Source organism: Homarus americanus, unplaced genomic scaffold, assembly GCF_018991925.1.
Source record: "Homarus americanus isolate GMGI-L3 unplaced genomic scaffold, GMGI_Hamer_2.0 scaffold41027, whole genome shotgun sequence".
Taxonomy (NCBI): Eukaryota; Metazoa; Arthropoda; class Malacostraca; order Decapoda; family Nephropidae; genus Homarus; species Homarus americanus.
Window position 1 is genome coordinate 741,805 of NW_024745073.1, and position 16,346 is coordinate 758,150.

General features: G+C 47.1%; 1 protein-coding gene across 5 annotated transcripts in view; it reads right to left on the bottom strand.

Annotated features, from left to right (window-relative positions):
- Positions 1-16,346, bottom strand: part of LOC121878356 (transcription factor Sox-5-like) — a 141,125-nt gene that overhangs the window by 65,403 nt on the left and 59,376 nt on the right. For 4 of the 5 annotated variants that reach the window (XM_042384542.1, XM_042384543.1, XM_042384540.1 and 1 more), the window contains exons 2-3: positions 5,100-5,819; positions 4,127-4,355 (exon numbers count right to left, since the gene is read on the bottom strand). In XM_042384542.1, the coding sequence (XP_042240476.1) occupies positions 4,127-4,355; positions 5,100-5,812 (942 nt within the window). In that variant the 5' untranslated portion in view covers positions 5,813-5,819. The remainder of the gene's footprint in view (positions 1-4,126; positions 4,356-5,099; positions 5,820-16,346) is intronic. The other variant, XM_042384541.1, reaches the window with a different exon arrangement.

Genomic DNA, 16,346 nt, shown 5'->3' on the forward strand with positions numbered 1-16,346 from the left:
GTTTTTGTTACCTGTTCTATTTTACTCCGTGGTTGTTAATCTTACTTGTCATATTTGCTTATTGTTATTTGCTGTTATTAATGTTATTGTTCCATACGTAGCTAAAATATACAAGACCTCAACCTCACTTTAGCCATACATAGTGTGTGCGTGTGTGTGGCACTAGAACACATAAAACTACACACACACACACACACACACACACACACACACACAGACACACACACACACACACACACACACACACACACACACACACACACACACACACACACACACACAGACGACTTACGGAAGAGAGTGTGATGAGGAAGGAACATGACCTAGACCCCCTGGACAACCGGTCATCATTGATATACAAAGACGCCCTGAACGAAGGAGCCACCGTCTGCTGCTGCTCACACACACACACACACACACACACACACACACACTGGTTACAACTTGGGTCATTTTTTTAGGCACAACATCTCATATTCTAACAAATTTGGCTACTGGTGTGTGTGTGTGTGTGTGTGTGTGGGCAGTCTATCATCCAGCGAGTAAACAAACGACTACAGCTACCCCCTCCCACTGCTTCATCCATTTCATAGGCAAACAAAGCCAGCTGAACTAATCAAACAAAACACTGTATGTAAATAGCTGGCGTTTTTTGGTACGGGTAAACAAGGCTGACTCTGGTTACCACAAACGATTCAATCTTGTATATTTGCTGGTCTGGCCGCCGCTGACCGCATCAAACGGAAATTTTAATAATGGGATTGTGTGTTTACCGTTGTGGGAACATTGTTGGAACTGTTCTGAAGGCAAACCATTTCAATCACCTTTGTCCCCTTCCTCAAAGAGAATTACCAATCGCCTAATGGCGATTACTGCCCGAACCCCCCACCCTCATACACTCCCCCCTGTCCCCACCTCCCCCTCCCTCAAGAAATAAAGTGAGGGATGTAGGTGTTTGTTTTTTGCGTTATTTTGAGAATATTTGGAAGATCAGGTATTTTAGATGGAGAGGATACACGGGTTCGAACTTTCCACACCCAACCCTTCCCACATAACCCCACACCTAACCCCCCGAGAGAGAGAGAGAGGAGAGAGAGAGAGAGAGAGAGAGGGAGAGAGAGAGAGAGAGGACAATGAGGAAGAGACAGAGAAAGTGTCCCAGCTGGCACTCTCGAGGTGATACGGTGAGGGAGTCAACCCACCCTCACCCACCCCCTCACCTCACCCCCACCCTCACCCCCCACCCTTCACCCCCACCCTGTGCCCTGCCCACCCCACCCCCACCCACCCCCACCCTCACCCCACCTACCCGTCATCTCACACCCCGCCCCACTCCCCAACTCCCACCTCACCCTCAATTTCACCTCACCCACCTCACCCACCCTCACCTCACCTCACCCACTCTCACCTCACCCTCACCACCTCAATTCACCCTCACCACCCTCACTCCACCTCACCTCACCCCTCACCTACCCGTCACCTCACCCCTCACCTACCCGTCACCTCACACCTCACCCCTCACCTCTCATCTCCCCACACTCCACCTCACGTCTTTTGTCTCATCGCTTCTCCTACCTCTCCTTCCTCTCCTTCCTCTCCCTCCTCCCTGTACCTCTTCCCTCACTTCTCTTCCTCCCTCTCACCTCCTCTCTTAAGAAAATCCATAAAATTACCTTAAATTACCCTAAAATTACCTTAAATTACCCCACATTCCCCTAAAACTACCCTAAAAATTACCCTAAAACACCTTAAATGCCAGCCATGTTTCTTCACCAACTCGTCATAATAGAGAAACAGAACCTCACACCTAATAGAGTAATAGACGTCTATCATTCAACACAGAACTTGTACTGATCATCAATAGACACACGGAGAGAGAGAGAGAGAGAGAGAGAGAGAGAGAGAGAGAGAGAGAGACACACACAAGGGTCGTTCTATGTCATTCAATTAACCTCCAACAGTTGCCGACTTTGATGCATATTTGATAGAGTTTGACGATATAAATTAAAATGTTTTTGTCAAGGACGAAACAACGGGAAAGACAACAAGGGTGAGAGGGTCTTATGGTTACCCGCAGGGGGAGGGGAGAGAGAGGGGGGGGAGGTGGGGTGGGGGAGAGTTGAGTGGGAAGGGGGGTGGAGGGGTGGGGGAGAAGGAGGCAATAACCGGAGAAGAAAAGAAAGGAAGAGAGAGTAACGAAGAACAAAGAAAGCATACTAAGCCTCCGGTACAGAGGAAGGTAGCATGACCGGTACTAAACTTTGGTACCCCTTTACAGCTGAGTGAACTGGGAGGAGCAAAGGGGGGATCGAACCACCGACTACTGGAACAAGAGGCGAGCACTGTATCCACTCGACCACCGCCTCACTCCAGGAAGAAAGAGAGAGATCAAGAAATATAATATAAATAAGGAGATAGTGTTAAAAGAGAGTGAATTAAAGAGAGTGAATTAAAGAGAGTGAATTTGGAGATGAAGACAAAAAAGAAGAATTACTTTTTTGTTAAGAAAGAAAGAAAGAAAGAAAGAAAGAAAGAAAGAAAAAGAAAGAATGAAAGAAAGAAAGAAAGAAAGAAAGAAAGAAAGAAAGAAAGAAAGAAAGAAAGAAAGAAAGAAAGAAAGAAAGAAAGAAAGAAAAAGAAAGAAAGAAAGAAAGAAAGAAAGAAAGGGAAAGAGGAAGATTCAACTGTTTTTGGTGATGAGACAAAAAATAAAAAGCATTTTTAGAAGAAACAGAATGGACTTCCAGTAAAACACAGGAGGACTCAAGAGGAAGAAGAGGAGGAGGAAGGAGGAGGAGGGGAGGAGGAGGAGGAAGAAAGGAGGAAGAAGATTGAGGAGTGAGGAGTGGAGGAGGAGTTGGTTCTCAAGCGATGGAGAGAATAATGCACGAAGACGCAGGACTTTATACCTGAAGGGCTATTACGTCTTGTCTTGCCTTTTAGACTAAGCCCTGTCCTCCCTCTCTCCTCCTCCATGACGCGAGGAGGAGAGAGGGAGGGAGGGAGGAAGAAGAGGAAGAGGAGGAAGAAGAGGATGAGGAGGAAGAAGAGGAGGAGGAGGAGGAGGAGGAGGAAGAAGAGGAGGAGATGGAAGAAGAAGAAGAAGAGGAGGAGGAGGAGGGTAGGGTTGGAGGTGGTAAAAAGAGATGAGAGAGAGAGAGAGAGAGAGAGAGAGAGAGAGAGAGAGTCGCCGCCGCTTCAGATCAGAGGAACACCTGAAGACTAAATCAATATCTCAAATTATTGTCTTATCCTCTTACCTGTATGACTGAACGAGCGTTAATAAATTATCACACGAACTACAGAGAGAGAGAGAGAGAGGCTGATCCACAAAATCACACAAAATCCTACAAAAGTCCCACAAAAGACCTACAAAGGCTCCCACAAAACCCTAAAAAAAGTCCCACAAAATTCTACAAAAGTCCCACAAAGCCCCCAACAAGATTCCCACAAACGCCCCCCCACACACATACTCAAAACCATTGGGGTCCGTTGTGTTAATTTACTGAAGAATGAGTCAGATAATAACACAGGTATTCACTTAGTAATTACATCAAAGGTATCGTCTCTCGCACAGGTAAACACAAGGCAACCATTCTTACTACCAGCTGTTTGTGACCGTATCGAGTTTGAAAGCCATCTGCAGAAGACAAAGAACCATCTACTGGGGTACACTTGACCACTTAAAACACACCTGGGGTACACTTGATTACTTTAAGGCGCTTACGGTACACTTGATCACTTAATGCACCCGGGGAACATCTGATCACTTAAGACAACAGCTACGATTCAACCACTTATACTCGACCACTTAAAAACACCTGGGTTATGGACCACTTTAAAACACCTGCCTACACTTCACCTCTTTAAGACGCCTGAACACATTCGACCACTTAATAACACCTTACTACATATGACCACTTAATGACACCATGGTTCTGAGCCCCTTTTAAGACCCCTAGACCACTTAAAGACACCATGGTTCTGAGCCCCTTTTAAGACCCCTAGACCACTTAAAGACACCATGGTTCTGAGCCCCTTTTAAGACCCCTAGACCACTTAAAAACACCCGGATAAGCCTACTGGAACCACTTTAAAACACCTGTAAAGACACAAACACACTTACCTTATCATGCTGGGGCTCTTGTGGTTGTTGTTGTCGAATAGAATCTCTCAGTTTCTGGAGTTGACCGATTATCTCCGTGATTCGCTTCTCTTGGCTATGTAGTGCCTCCGGGTCGGCACTAAGGAGCTGGGTCATGGAGGCCAGAGAGTCTCCTAGGGGTCCCCCACCACCACCGCTGGATGAGACAGGGGGGCTGGAGGGGGTGGCGTGGGTCTCCGGGGGCTTGCTACTGTGGAGACGTGAAGGACACAAGGTAAGTTAACTCCCCAGTATTGAACGATGGACGAGTTTAGTTGTGGTGGGGGGAGGAGGCGGGGGGGAGAGGAGGCGGGGAGAGGAGGCGGGGGAGAGGCGGGGGGGAAGGGGAGGGAGAGGGAGGTGGGGGAGAGGAGGCGGGGAGAGGAGGGGGGGAGAGGAGGTGGGGGGAGGAGGGGGGAGGAGGAGGCGGGGAGAGGAGGCGGGGGAGAGGAGGGGGGGAGAGGAGGCGGGGGGAGAGGAGGCGGGGAGAGGAGGCGGGGGAGAGGAGGAGGAGGAGGAGGAAGAAGAGGTGGTAAATGGAGGGAAAATAGAAAGTTGGGGTAAGAGAAGGAGGAGGACGAAGGAAAAAAGGAAAATGGAGGAAGAAGAGAAAGAAGGGGTAAAGGAAGATCAGGAGGAGGAAAAGGAAGAAGAGAAAGATGGAGGAAGAAGAGGAGCGGGAATAAGATAAAGAGGAAGAGACGGAATGGGAGGACAAAGAAAATAGAAAAAGAGCTTAAAAGGAGGAAAAGAAGAAGAAGAAGAAGAAGAAGAAGAAGAAGAAGAAGAAGAAGGTATAGGAGCCACAAGTATATAAACCGTATATATTAAGTTCATTATTAATGTATAAATGATTGAGGATTTTTTTCGATGGGTGTAAATACCTAGATAATGATTATAATGTAACTAGTCCAGGTAATTATGGTCATTAGGTGTAATTTCAGGGGTTAATTACCTTTCTCGTTCTCGTTTAGCTCGCTCGACGTCTTCAATGGTACTATGACTCATTTTGGAGGTGAGGCGCTTCAACACATCGTCCATCGACTTCCTGGCGGCGTTGGCAAGTAGTCCTCCTCTCTCGACCTCAGACAACGGGGACAGTGAGTTCCTTCCTTGTTGTTGTTGTTGTTGTTGTTGTTGAAAATGTTGCTGTTGTTGTTGTTGCTGCTGCTGTTGTTGTTGTTGTTGGTGTTGTTGTTGTAGATGATGGTGGAGTTGTTGTTGGTGATGCTGGTGTTGTTGTTGTTGTTGTTGTTGTTGCTGGTGTTGCTGCTGTTGTTGTTGTTCATGCCTCGCCACAGCAGCTTCCTGGAGTAGCCTGGCGTGTTCTTGCTGTAGCCTCGCCTCCTGTAGCCTCGCCTGGAAGAACGGGTTGGCGAAGGGGTGGAGATGCTGCGCCAGGTCGTCTGAATCAGCCGAACTTTCCCTCCTACTCCTCTTCGCCTCGCCGGCCGACGCCACCACCACCTCGGAGTCGGACCACCTGGCCGGGGACATCCCTACTGTACCTTCGTCGCCGTAACTAAACTCTGACCCTCCCGCGGAGTTGTCTGAGTCGCCCCCAGCCGTAGTTGAGACGAGGGGAGGGGCGTCCTCCACCAGCATGTCGCTGGGGTCGGGATAAGAGTCCAGTACCTTCGTCGGCAGCGACTTACGCTTCGACGACATCGTCAGTCTGGAGGAGAGAGAGAGAGAGAGAATTAAGCTTCTTCAGTTGATTATAGTCCTCTAAGCTTTCAACTAACAATATGTTCACATTCTACTGAAATTATTTAAGCTTTCAGCCAATCATAGCATATGTTTAACTTATGAGAAACACTTAGTCAACACAATAACACAAATAATTTATCAAAAACAACAACAAATATATAAAAAAAATATCAAAAATAAGTCGAACGATGAAAAACAAAGCGAAACAATTCTCTCCACAACATGAGCCAACTATTAATAATAACAAACTGTTGCCTCAAACATTATGAAAGAAAATCTATACAATAACAACAACAGGTATGATTGATCAAAAGCCACGAATTACCTGCCAACAAAAACAGGCTAATTGATCACAAGAAAGGTGTATTTACTCATCAGCAATAACAATCCTGAAATATGACAGGTAAAGTGAAGGTAATGAATGGTCTTGTGAAGGGGTTGAGTCATGAATGAATGAATAATAAGGCCGAGGGGTCACGGAACAGTGTAAAACTCGCCTCACCGTTATACAAGTGACAGCTAGTGCGTGTGAGCGACCTCCATATTTTCGATAACCACTTGGGGTGGGGGGGGGGCCTACCTGCCTCGTCTTGGTAATTATAAACCTACGGAATTCGTGTGATGTCCGTCAGCCACACACGGCCGTCTTGGGCGGTAGAATTGATTTACACTTCCGCTGTTTGACTTACCGCTGGGGTACCTCAAAGAGATATTGTCAACAGACGCCGGCCAGATAAGACACCGCTCCCGAGGGTTTGTTTATGAACGGATGCGCGAAAAGTGATGCGCAGTAGACTTGTCCCCCCCTCCCCCTCCCCCTCTCGTGTTGCATTCATTAGTGAAGGATAATTATCTGGATGAGGTGTATTAGCGAATGGATGTGAGCTGAGATCTTATGTTTTGCGTTTCATTAGTGATAGAATGACTAGTATATGACTGTTGATGGTTGACCAAATGATACGGACAGATGTTACGTGTACAGGTAGGTGGATTATGTCTGTCTGTCTGTCTGTCTGTCTGTCTCTTCCTCGTTGTGTCTGTCTGTTTATATTCATCAGTTAACGGAATATTAAACTGGGGTAAATTTCTAGTGATTTAATAGGTGAATTTTATTACATTTCGTTAGTGACAGAAGTTAGACAGTCCGTTGATTCCGTTCATTTGTGAATGGGGGCGACTGTACTGTACGACAGGAAGTCATCTTTTTACATCCATTAACGACAGAAATAGCCTTTGTAAACTACTTCTGCGTAAATGAATGCTGCACATACCACGTTCAAGCAAGGAGACTTCCTCCTCGCCATGCATTCATTAACGAAGGAAAACCCTCCCTATAGATAATCTTGTGATGAATGAATGAATGTGCAGAGACAACACGCATTTACCTTCTTGCATTCATCAGTGACGCAAAACTATCTACGCCTGGCGGAAGATTATCTCGTCGTGGTTTATTCGTGAATGAAGACGGTTGGCAACTCTCTCTCATACATTCATTAGTGAGGGAAAAACTATCTTGGTTAGGTTAAAGACGAGACACACTAGCAGCTTCCCCCTGACGTTCACCAGTAGCGAAAAACTCACACGGTGAAGGCTTATGAATGGGTGTACACGTGAGATGCCTGGTACCTTGTGGTTATACATGATAGAGAACAACAGGTATGCACTAGGAGGAAGGGGGGAGGGGCAAGAGAGGTAGCGTCTGATTGGCTGATTCACTAACACTTTTAAACAATCGCTGACATCTTGTGGCCTTTTCTTGGCACTTTCCATCACTTCACGAGCACACTTACTTGGCACTTTCCGCCATATTTCCCAACCAACACTCTCTCCTGGCAACGTGACATGCCACCACCCCTTGTGACACCCTTCAACCTACCATCCTGCACCACCCCCTCCCACCATCCATGACACCCCCCTCACACCATCCATGACACCCCCCCCTCCACCACCATCCATGACACACACCCCCTCCACCACCATCATGACACCCCTCCACCACCATCACCACCTCCCCACCATCCATGACCCACCCCTCCCACCACCCCCCCCACCATCCACACCCCCTCCACCACCATCCATGACACCCCCTCCACCACCATCCATGACCACCCCCCTCCACCACCATCCACACACCCCCTCCACCACCATCCACAACCCCCCCACCACCATCACACCCCCTCCCACCACCATCCATGACCCACCCCCTCCACCACCATCCATGACACCCCCTCCACCACTGACCCCCTCCACCACCATCCAGACCCCCTCCACCACCATCCATACCCCCCCCACACAACCCCCTCCACCACCATCCAGCACAACCCCCTCCACCACCATCCACCCCCACCCCAAACCCCCACCACCATCCATGACACAACCCCTCCACCACCATCCACACCCCCCCCACCCCCCTCCACCACCATCATGACCACCCCCCTCCACCACCATCCATGACCACCCCCTCCCCCCACACAAAAAATACGACCCTACGTAAATCACGACCAGGACTACGACCAGCTGCCCCCTAAACTACGACTCAAAACTACCATAAAACAAAATATTTACTTGAAGAAAGAAGAAAAATAAGGTTAGGTTAGGTTAGGGTAGGTTAGGTTAGGTTAGGTTAGGTTGGGATTGGGTTAGGTTGTTGGGTTGAGAGAGTGAGTCCTCAGGATTATTAAATTCCTCGAGTGAGACCTTGTGGCGGTGTGGGAGAGTAGAGGAAGGGAGGAAGAGAAAGGAAGGAGGAGAGAGAGAAGATGGGGTGTGGGAAGAGGAAGAGAGAAGAGGAGACAAAGTGAGAGAAAGAAGACAAAAGGAGGTATGAAGGGAGGGTAGAAACAGACGCTACTGTTACTATGGCCACTATGTCTATTACTATGGCCACTATGTCTATTAATACTATGTCTACTAATATGGCCTACCTTACCATATATCTATTACTATGGCCACTATATGTACTATGGCCACTATGTCTATTACTATGGCCACTATGTTCATACTATGGCCACTATGTCTATTACTATGGCCACTATGTTCATTACTATGGCCACTATGTCTATTACTATGGCCACTATATCTACTAAATATGGCTACTATGTCTACTAATATACAATATATTACTAATAAGCTACTATATTCACAAATAACTACTACCTCTACTACAATGGCCACTACCTTACCATGGCCACTATATCTACTACTATGGCCACTAATATGGCTGGCAATATGGCTAGAACTGTCACCCGTGTTATAATCTGTCAACGGCACTTTTTTCACTCCCCGCCTCAGTCTGTAAGTCACCACATAATTCGACCGTGTCTGTCTGTCTGTATTTTTTCTCATCATTATCGGGTTTTTTTTTTATTTGAGTAGTTTTTCATCGCTATACTGAACCCTCTTTTAATATGTATGTATGTATGTATGTATGTATGTATGGTATGTATGTATGTATGTATATTCTTTGTCTTTCAGTTTTATTAGTCTCTCTCTCTCTCTCTTCTCTCTCTCTCTCTCTCTCTCTCTCTCTTTTCTCTCTTCAATCAACATACCCATCGCAAATTATCATACCACCTCTTTCTTCCTCCTCCTTCTTTCCTCCCTCCTCCCTCCTCTTCCTCCCTCCCTCCTCCTCCCTCCCCCAAATCCACCTCATTCATCAGGATTACTCTCACAGTGGGCCGGGGAATTTAACGGGATTTACCAGGTACAGAATACAGGTAGATGGGATTTACACCTATCACATAACACCAGGTAATCTCCGAGGGGGGGAGGAGATTTACCTGTGAGTTCGTCTGTTTACAAAGTGGGGGATTAATAAAAGATGTAGGGGATGTTTGTCTGTTCTTTACGCTATGAGGTGAGGTGAGATGTATGTATGTATGTATGTATGTATGTATGTATGTATGTATGTATGTATGTATGTATGTATGGTAGTTAGACTTATGTAGAGGATGTGATTGATGACCTTAGTTGTTAGTTGAATGGCGTGGATAAATAACAACATGCAGTGTTTTTGTTCATAAGTCGTATGACACAACAACTTTTCCCCCAGATGACGAGAAACAACAACAACAACAACTAAAATAAATTCGTATTAAAGAGGTCCTGTTAAAATAAATTCGCACTAAGTAAGAAATTTCGCATTAAAATTTTCTCTCATGACATAGTTCGCATTACACTATACTACACTACACTACACCACACTACGACCACTACACTACACTACACCACACTACACTACACTACACTACAACTACACCACACTACTACCACTACACTACACTACACTACACTACACCACACCACACTACACCACACCTCACACTACACTACACCACACTACACCACACACTACACTACACTACACTACACTACACCACACCACACTACACTACACTACACTACAAAACAAGAGGTAGTCAGAGGCAGTGTGGGGCCTCTCACAACTCGCTGACAGAATAATGTAACTTAGGGTCGTAGCCCTCTCCTTCCTTCCTTCCTTCCTCCTCCTTCCTTCACCTCTTCCTTCATTTCTCTCCCCGCTTCCTTCTTCTTCCTTTTTCCCTATCTTCTTCTCGTCTCTCTACATCTTCTTTATTCCTCCTCCTCCTCTCCTCCCATCTTCATTCCTTCCTTTACCACTCCTCCCTCCCCTGCGAGAGGTAGCCAACTGCTCATGAATATTATGGTGATAACCCCCCATGAGGAGACAGGCATGGGGCAAGATGGCGGCATTGTTGAGCCGAGACAGTAATGTAGGGGGAGGGGGAGGAGGAGAAGGAAGAGGAAGAGTTGGTGAGGAAGGAAGAGGGAGAGGAGTATGGGGAAAGGATGAAGAAGGAATAGAGGAGGAGAATGAAGTAAAGAAGAGGAAGAAAGAGGAATAGGGGAAGAAGGGGGAAGAAAAGAGGAGGAAGAAGAAGCAGAAGAGGAGAAAGGAAGAGGAAAATAAGACTCATGAAGACTATGACTTAAGACTCTCACTCTTTTTTCTTCTTCTTTCTTTAAGATTCAAGAGTCACTCAGTCTTCATAAACCTTATCAACTGTCTTCACGTTCCGTTCATTCCTTCCTTCTTTCATTTTCTTTCTTTTCTTATTATTCGTTCTCACTTCCTTTCTTCTTCTTGAAACATTATTCTCCTTTCTCTCTCTCTCTCTCTCTCTCTCTCTCTCTCTCTCTCTCTCTCTCTCTCTCAGTCTCTTTCTCTCTCATTTCTCGCTTTCTTTCGATTCCACCCTTCCTTCTCTTTACCATGTCCTTCCCTTCCATCACCTAAGCACCCTCCTCTTTCCCTCTCTTTCCCTTTTATCATCACAACACCCACTCTTTCCTCCTCCTCCTCCTCCTCCTTCTTCCTCCTCCTCCTCCTCCTCCTCCTCCTCCTCTCTTTCCTCCTCCTCCTCCTCTTCTCCTCCTCTTCCTCCTCCCTCCTCCTCTTCCTCCTCCTCCCTCCCTCCTTCTTTCTTTCTTCCTCCTCTTCCTCTTCCTCCTCTTCCTCCTCCTCCTCCCTCTTCCTCCTCCCTCTTCCTCCTCCTCCTTCTTTCTTCCTCCTTCCTCTTCCTCCTCCCTCCTCCTCTTCCTCCCTCTTCCTCCTCCTCCTCCTCCCTCCAGTGCCCCTCGTGACCTTGAAGTGCCAACGATAAGAGTCAATGGTCCTCAATCTGGCACTATATATAGCTGTGACGACCATTGTTCCTGGTGCCACAGATTTTCCCCCGAGCTTCGCGTGTTGAATTCTTCTCCTAATTGGTTGTGTGAGAACGCGTCTGATTGGCTCACTAGAAATACGTCATAATTGGTCTATTCTCAAAAGCCTCGTTAAGTAGATATTAACTCATTGATTCACTTAAAGTTACGACATATAAATAATTTCTCTTAAGGTCTCAATAATTTAAGAAGGATATATTTAGTGGTTGTCAGAATGTATGTTATTGGTTGGTTGAAGTTTAAGGAGATAAAATGGTGGAGAAAATGGCGTCGATATTGGACCAAGACTGTAGTGAAGGAAAGACTATGGTGTCATCAGTAACTTAGGAGGAAAAGAAGTTAAATAATTTATGAATATATTTGAGATTCTGGATTAAAATTATTTACTTTATTCTTCTATCACCATTATCACCATCACCACTATCACCATCACCATTATCACCATCACCACTATCACCATCACCACTATCACCATCACCACTATCACCATCACCACTATCACCATCACCACTATCACCATCACCACACCATCATCACCATCACCACTATCACTATTACCACCATCAACACCACTATCACCATCACCACTATCACCATCACCATTATCACCATCACCCTACCACATCACCATCACCACTATCACCATCACCACTATCATAATACCACTATCACCATCACCACTATCACCATCACCACTCATCACCATCACCACTATCACTATCACCACTATCACCATCACCATCACCACTATCACTATCACCACTATCACCATCACCACTATCACCATCACCACTATCACCATCACCATTATCACCATCACCACTCATCACCATCACCACTATCACCATCACCACTATCACTATCACCATTATCACCATCACCACTATCACCATCACCACTATACCATCACCACTATCACCATCACCACTATCACCATCACCACTATCACCATCACCACTATACCATCACCACTATACCATCACCACTATACCATCACCACTATACCATCACCACTATACCATCACCATCACCATCACCACTATACCACCCACCCACCCACCATCACCACTCATATACCATCACCACTATCACCATCACCACTATCACCATCACCACTATACCATCACCCACCCACCATCACCACTATACCATCACCACTATCACCATCACCACTATACCATCACCACTATACCATCACCACTATCACCACATCACCATCATCACCATCACCACTATCACCATCACCACTATACCATCACCACTATCACCATCACCACTATCACCATCACCACTATACCATCACCCACCCACCATCACCACACTATACCATCACCATATCACCATCACCACTATCACCATCACCACTATCACCATCACCACTATCACCATCACCACTATCACCATCACCACTATACCATCACCACTATACCATCACCCACCCACCATCACCACTACATACCATCACCACTATACCATCACCCACCCACCATCACCACACTATACCATCACCAGTATCACCATCACCACTATCACCATCACCACTATACCATCACCACTATACCATCACCCACCCACCATCACCACTATACCATCACCACTATACCATCACCCACCCACCATCACCACTATACCATCACCACTATACCATCACCACCACCATCACCACTATACCATCACCAGTATCACCATCACCACTAATACCATAAACCACTATCACCATCACAACCACCAACTATCGTCACCATAGGTCACTACAACCACCATTATCACCATCACCCACCCACCATCACCACTTATACCATCACCAGTATCCATCACCACCATACCATCACCACTATCACCATCACCACTATCACCATCACCACTATACCATCACCACTATACCATCACCCCACACCCACCACTGGCACTGTTCGGAGGGTCGTGGGATGTGGCACCAACATCATAAACCTCAGAGAAGCGGCACACAATTGTCACCAGCAGGAGTGTGTGTGAGGCGCCATTTTGTGCAGCTGGCTCTATTGTTGCATCCATTTTGATGTTGGCACCCAGACTGGCACTCTCTCTCTCTCTCTGTCTCACTCTCTCTCTCTCTCTCTCTCTCTCTCTCTCTGTCTCTCGCTCTCTCTCTCTCTCCCTACCTACTGGACCTCTTGTTGTTGTTGTTGTTGTTGTATCCATGTTGACGTAGGCACCCAAAGTGGCACTATCTGGCACTCGCTTTCCATACTGGATACTCTTGTTGTTGTTGTTGTTGTTGTTGTTATTGTTGTTTCTTTATTGATGTTGGCACTGACAATGGTACTCTCTCTCTCTCTCTCTCTCTCTCTCCCCTGTTGGAGCTCAGTGTGTGATATTGATGTTATTGTTGTTTGTTGTTGTTCGTGTTGCAGGCACTCCATGTTGATGTTGGCACCGGGAGTGGCACTCTTTCTCTCTCTCTCTCTCTCTCGCATTTTCCCTCTTTCTTTCCCTGACTCACTCTCTCTGTCTCTCACTCACAGACTCTCTCTCTCTCTCTCTCTCTCTCGCCTGGAGTACCTGATATCTCTCTCTCTCTCTCTCTCTCTCTCTCTCTCTCTCTCTCTCTCTCTCTCTCTCTCTCTCTCTCTCTCAGCTGCAGGTTGTGTCGTGTTCATTGTCGTGTTATTCTGTTCTTGTTATCGGCGTCGACTGTCTGCTTGTCTGCTTGTCTGCCTGTCTGCTTGTCTGCTTGTCTGCTTGTCTGCCTGTCTGCTTGTCTGCTTGTCTGTCTGTGTATGTCTGTATGTTTGTCTTCATTTCAATGTTTTGTTTTTTTATGTTTATTCTTGTATGGTTCTTTTTATATGGCTGTTTGGATGTGTGTGTGTGTGTGTGTGTTGCTGGTTCATGTTGTGTGTTCCTAAGGGTGTTTGGATGTGTGTGTGTTTTTTTACCTTGTCGTTGAGTGTTTATGATGCTTGTGTGTGTTTCTGTGTGTGTTTTTTTGGGGGGTGGGCTTGTATCAGTGTTTACAGGGCTGTTTAGACATGTGTTTTTCTGTAATGTTGCGTGTTCCTAAGGGTGTTTGGATGTGTGTGTGTTTTATACTGTTGTTGTGTGTGTGTGTGTGTGTGTGTGTGTGTGTGTGTGTGTGTGTGTGTGTGTGTGTGTGTGTGTGTGTGTGTGTGTGTGTGTGTGTGTGTGTGTGTGTGTGTGTGTGTGTATGTATGTGTGTGTGTCTGTGTGTGTGTGTGTGTGTGTGTGTGTGTGTGTGGTGTGTGTGTGTGTGTGTCTGTGTGTGTGTGTGTGTGTGTGTGTGTGTGTGTGTGTGTGTGTGTGTGTGTGTGTGTGTGTGTGTGTGTGTGTGTGTGTCTGTGTGTGTGTGTGTGTATGTGTGTGTGTGTGTGTGTGTGTCTACATCAGTTAATAACACAGCCCGTCACTCGTGTCTCGGCTTCGTTAAAACTTTCCAATTGAAACGATTTGTACCATTACTTTTCGAGGCGGTGTAAATATTTAGTCCGTCAGTTTGTTTATATATTTAACTTTGTTCGTTTGTTATATCTAAATCAAACGTGTATGTATATGTGTGTATATAGCTGTGTGTCTGTATTTGTGTGTGCGTGTGTGTGTGTGTGTGTCCCTCCAATTCTCTCCTACCCTCCCTTCTCCCCCTCTCACTCCCTCCCTCTCAATAAGGGGGCGGATGGCACTTCTACCCCTAGTGCCAAGCTCGGCCATGATAACACCCGTCCATTCTGCCCTCCTTCCCTCCCTCCCTCCCTCTCCTTCCCTCCATAATGCCATGATGGTGTCTTCAATAGGGGAGGGGGGTGGCACTCCTAACAACCCCGGTCCTCCCAGTGCCAGGCAGAGCCAACAAGCGCCCTCTTTGTGGCACCATTTTACGCAAACTCTCCTTTTGTCGGGCCATTTGCCTTGATTGGAATCAACTCCTTTGACCTTTTATTCTTTCCTCTCACAGCTACCGGGGCCCCTCTCTCTCTCTCACACAGCTACCGGGCCTCTTCCTCCCTCTCTCTCTCTCTCCCACAGCTTCACCGGGGCCCTCTCTCTCTCCACACAGCTACCGGGCCTCTTCCTCCCTCTCTCTCTCTCCCACAGCTACCAGGGCCCCTCTCTCTCTCTCCCACAGCTACGGGGCCCCTCTCTCTCTCCACAGCTACCAGGCTCTCTCTCTCTCTCTCTCTCTCCCTGCTGGGGCTCTCTCTCTCTCTCTCTCTCTCCCCAGCTACCAGGGCTCTTCCTCTCTCTCTCTCTCCTCCTCTCTCTCTCTCTCTCTCTCTCTCTCTCTCACCGCTACCGGGGCTCTCTCTCTCTCTCTCTCTCTCTCTCTCTCACCACCGGGGCTCTTCCTCCATCTCTCTCTCACAGCTACAGGGACTCTTCCTCCCTCTCTCTCTCTCTCTCTCTCACAGCTACCAGCCCCCCCCCTCTCTCTCTCTCTCTCCTTCTGGGAGCTCTTCCTCCCTCTCCCTCTCTCTCCCACAGCTACCGGGACTCTTCTCCTCTCTCTCTCTCCCACCTTCTGGGACTCTTCCTCCCCCCTCTCTCTCTCAACTACAGGGCTCTTCCTCCTCTCGCTCCCCACAGCTTCTGAGGCTCTTTCTCCCCTGTCTCTCCTTCTGGGGCTCTCTCTCTCTCTCTCTCTCTCTCTCTCTCTCTTACAGCTACCGGGGTCTCTCTTACTCTCTCTCCTCCTCTCTCTCTCACTCTCTCTCTCTCTGTCTCTCTCCTACAGCTACCGGGGGTCTCTCTCTCTCTCTCTCTCTCTCAGTATTTCTCCTCTGTCTCC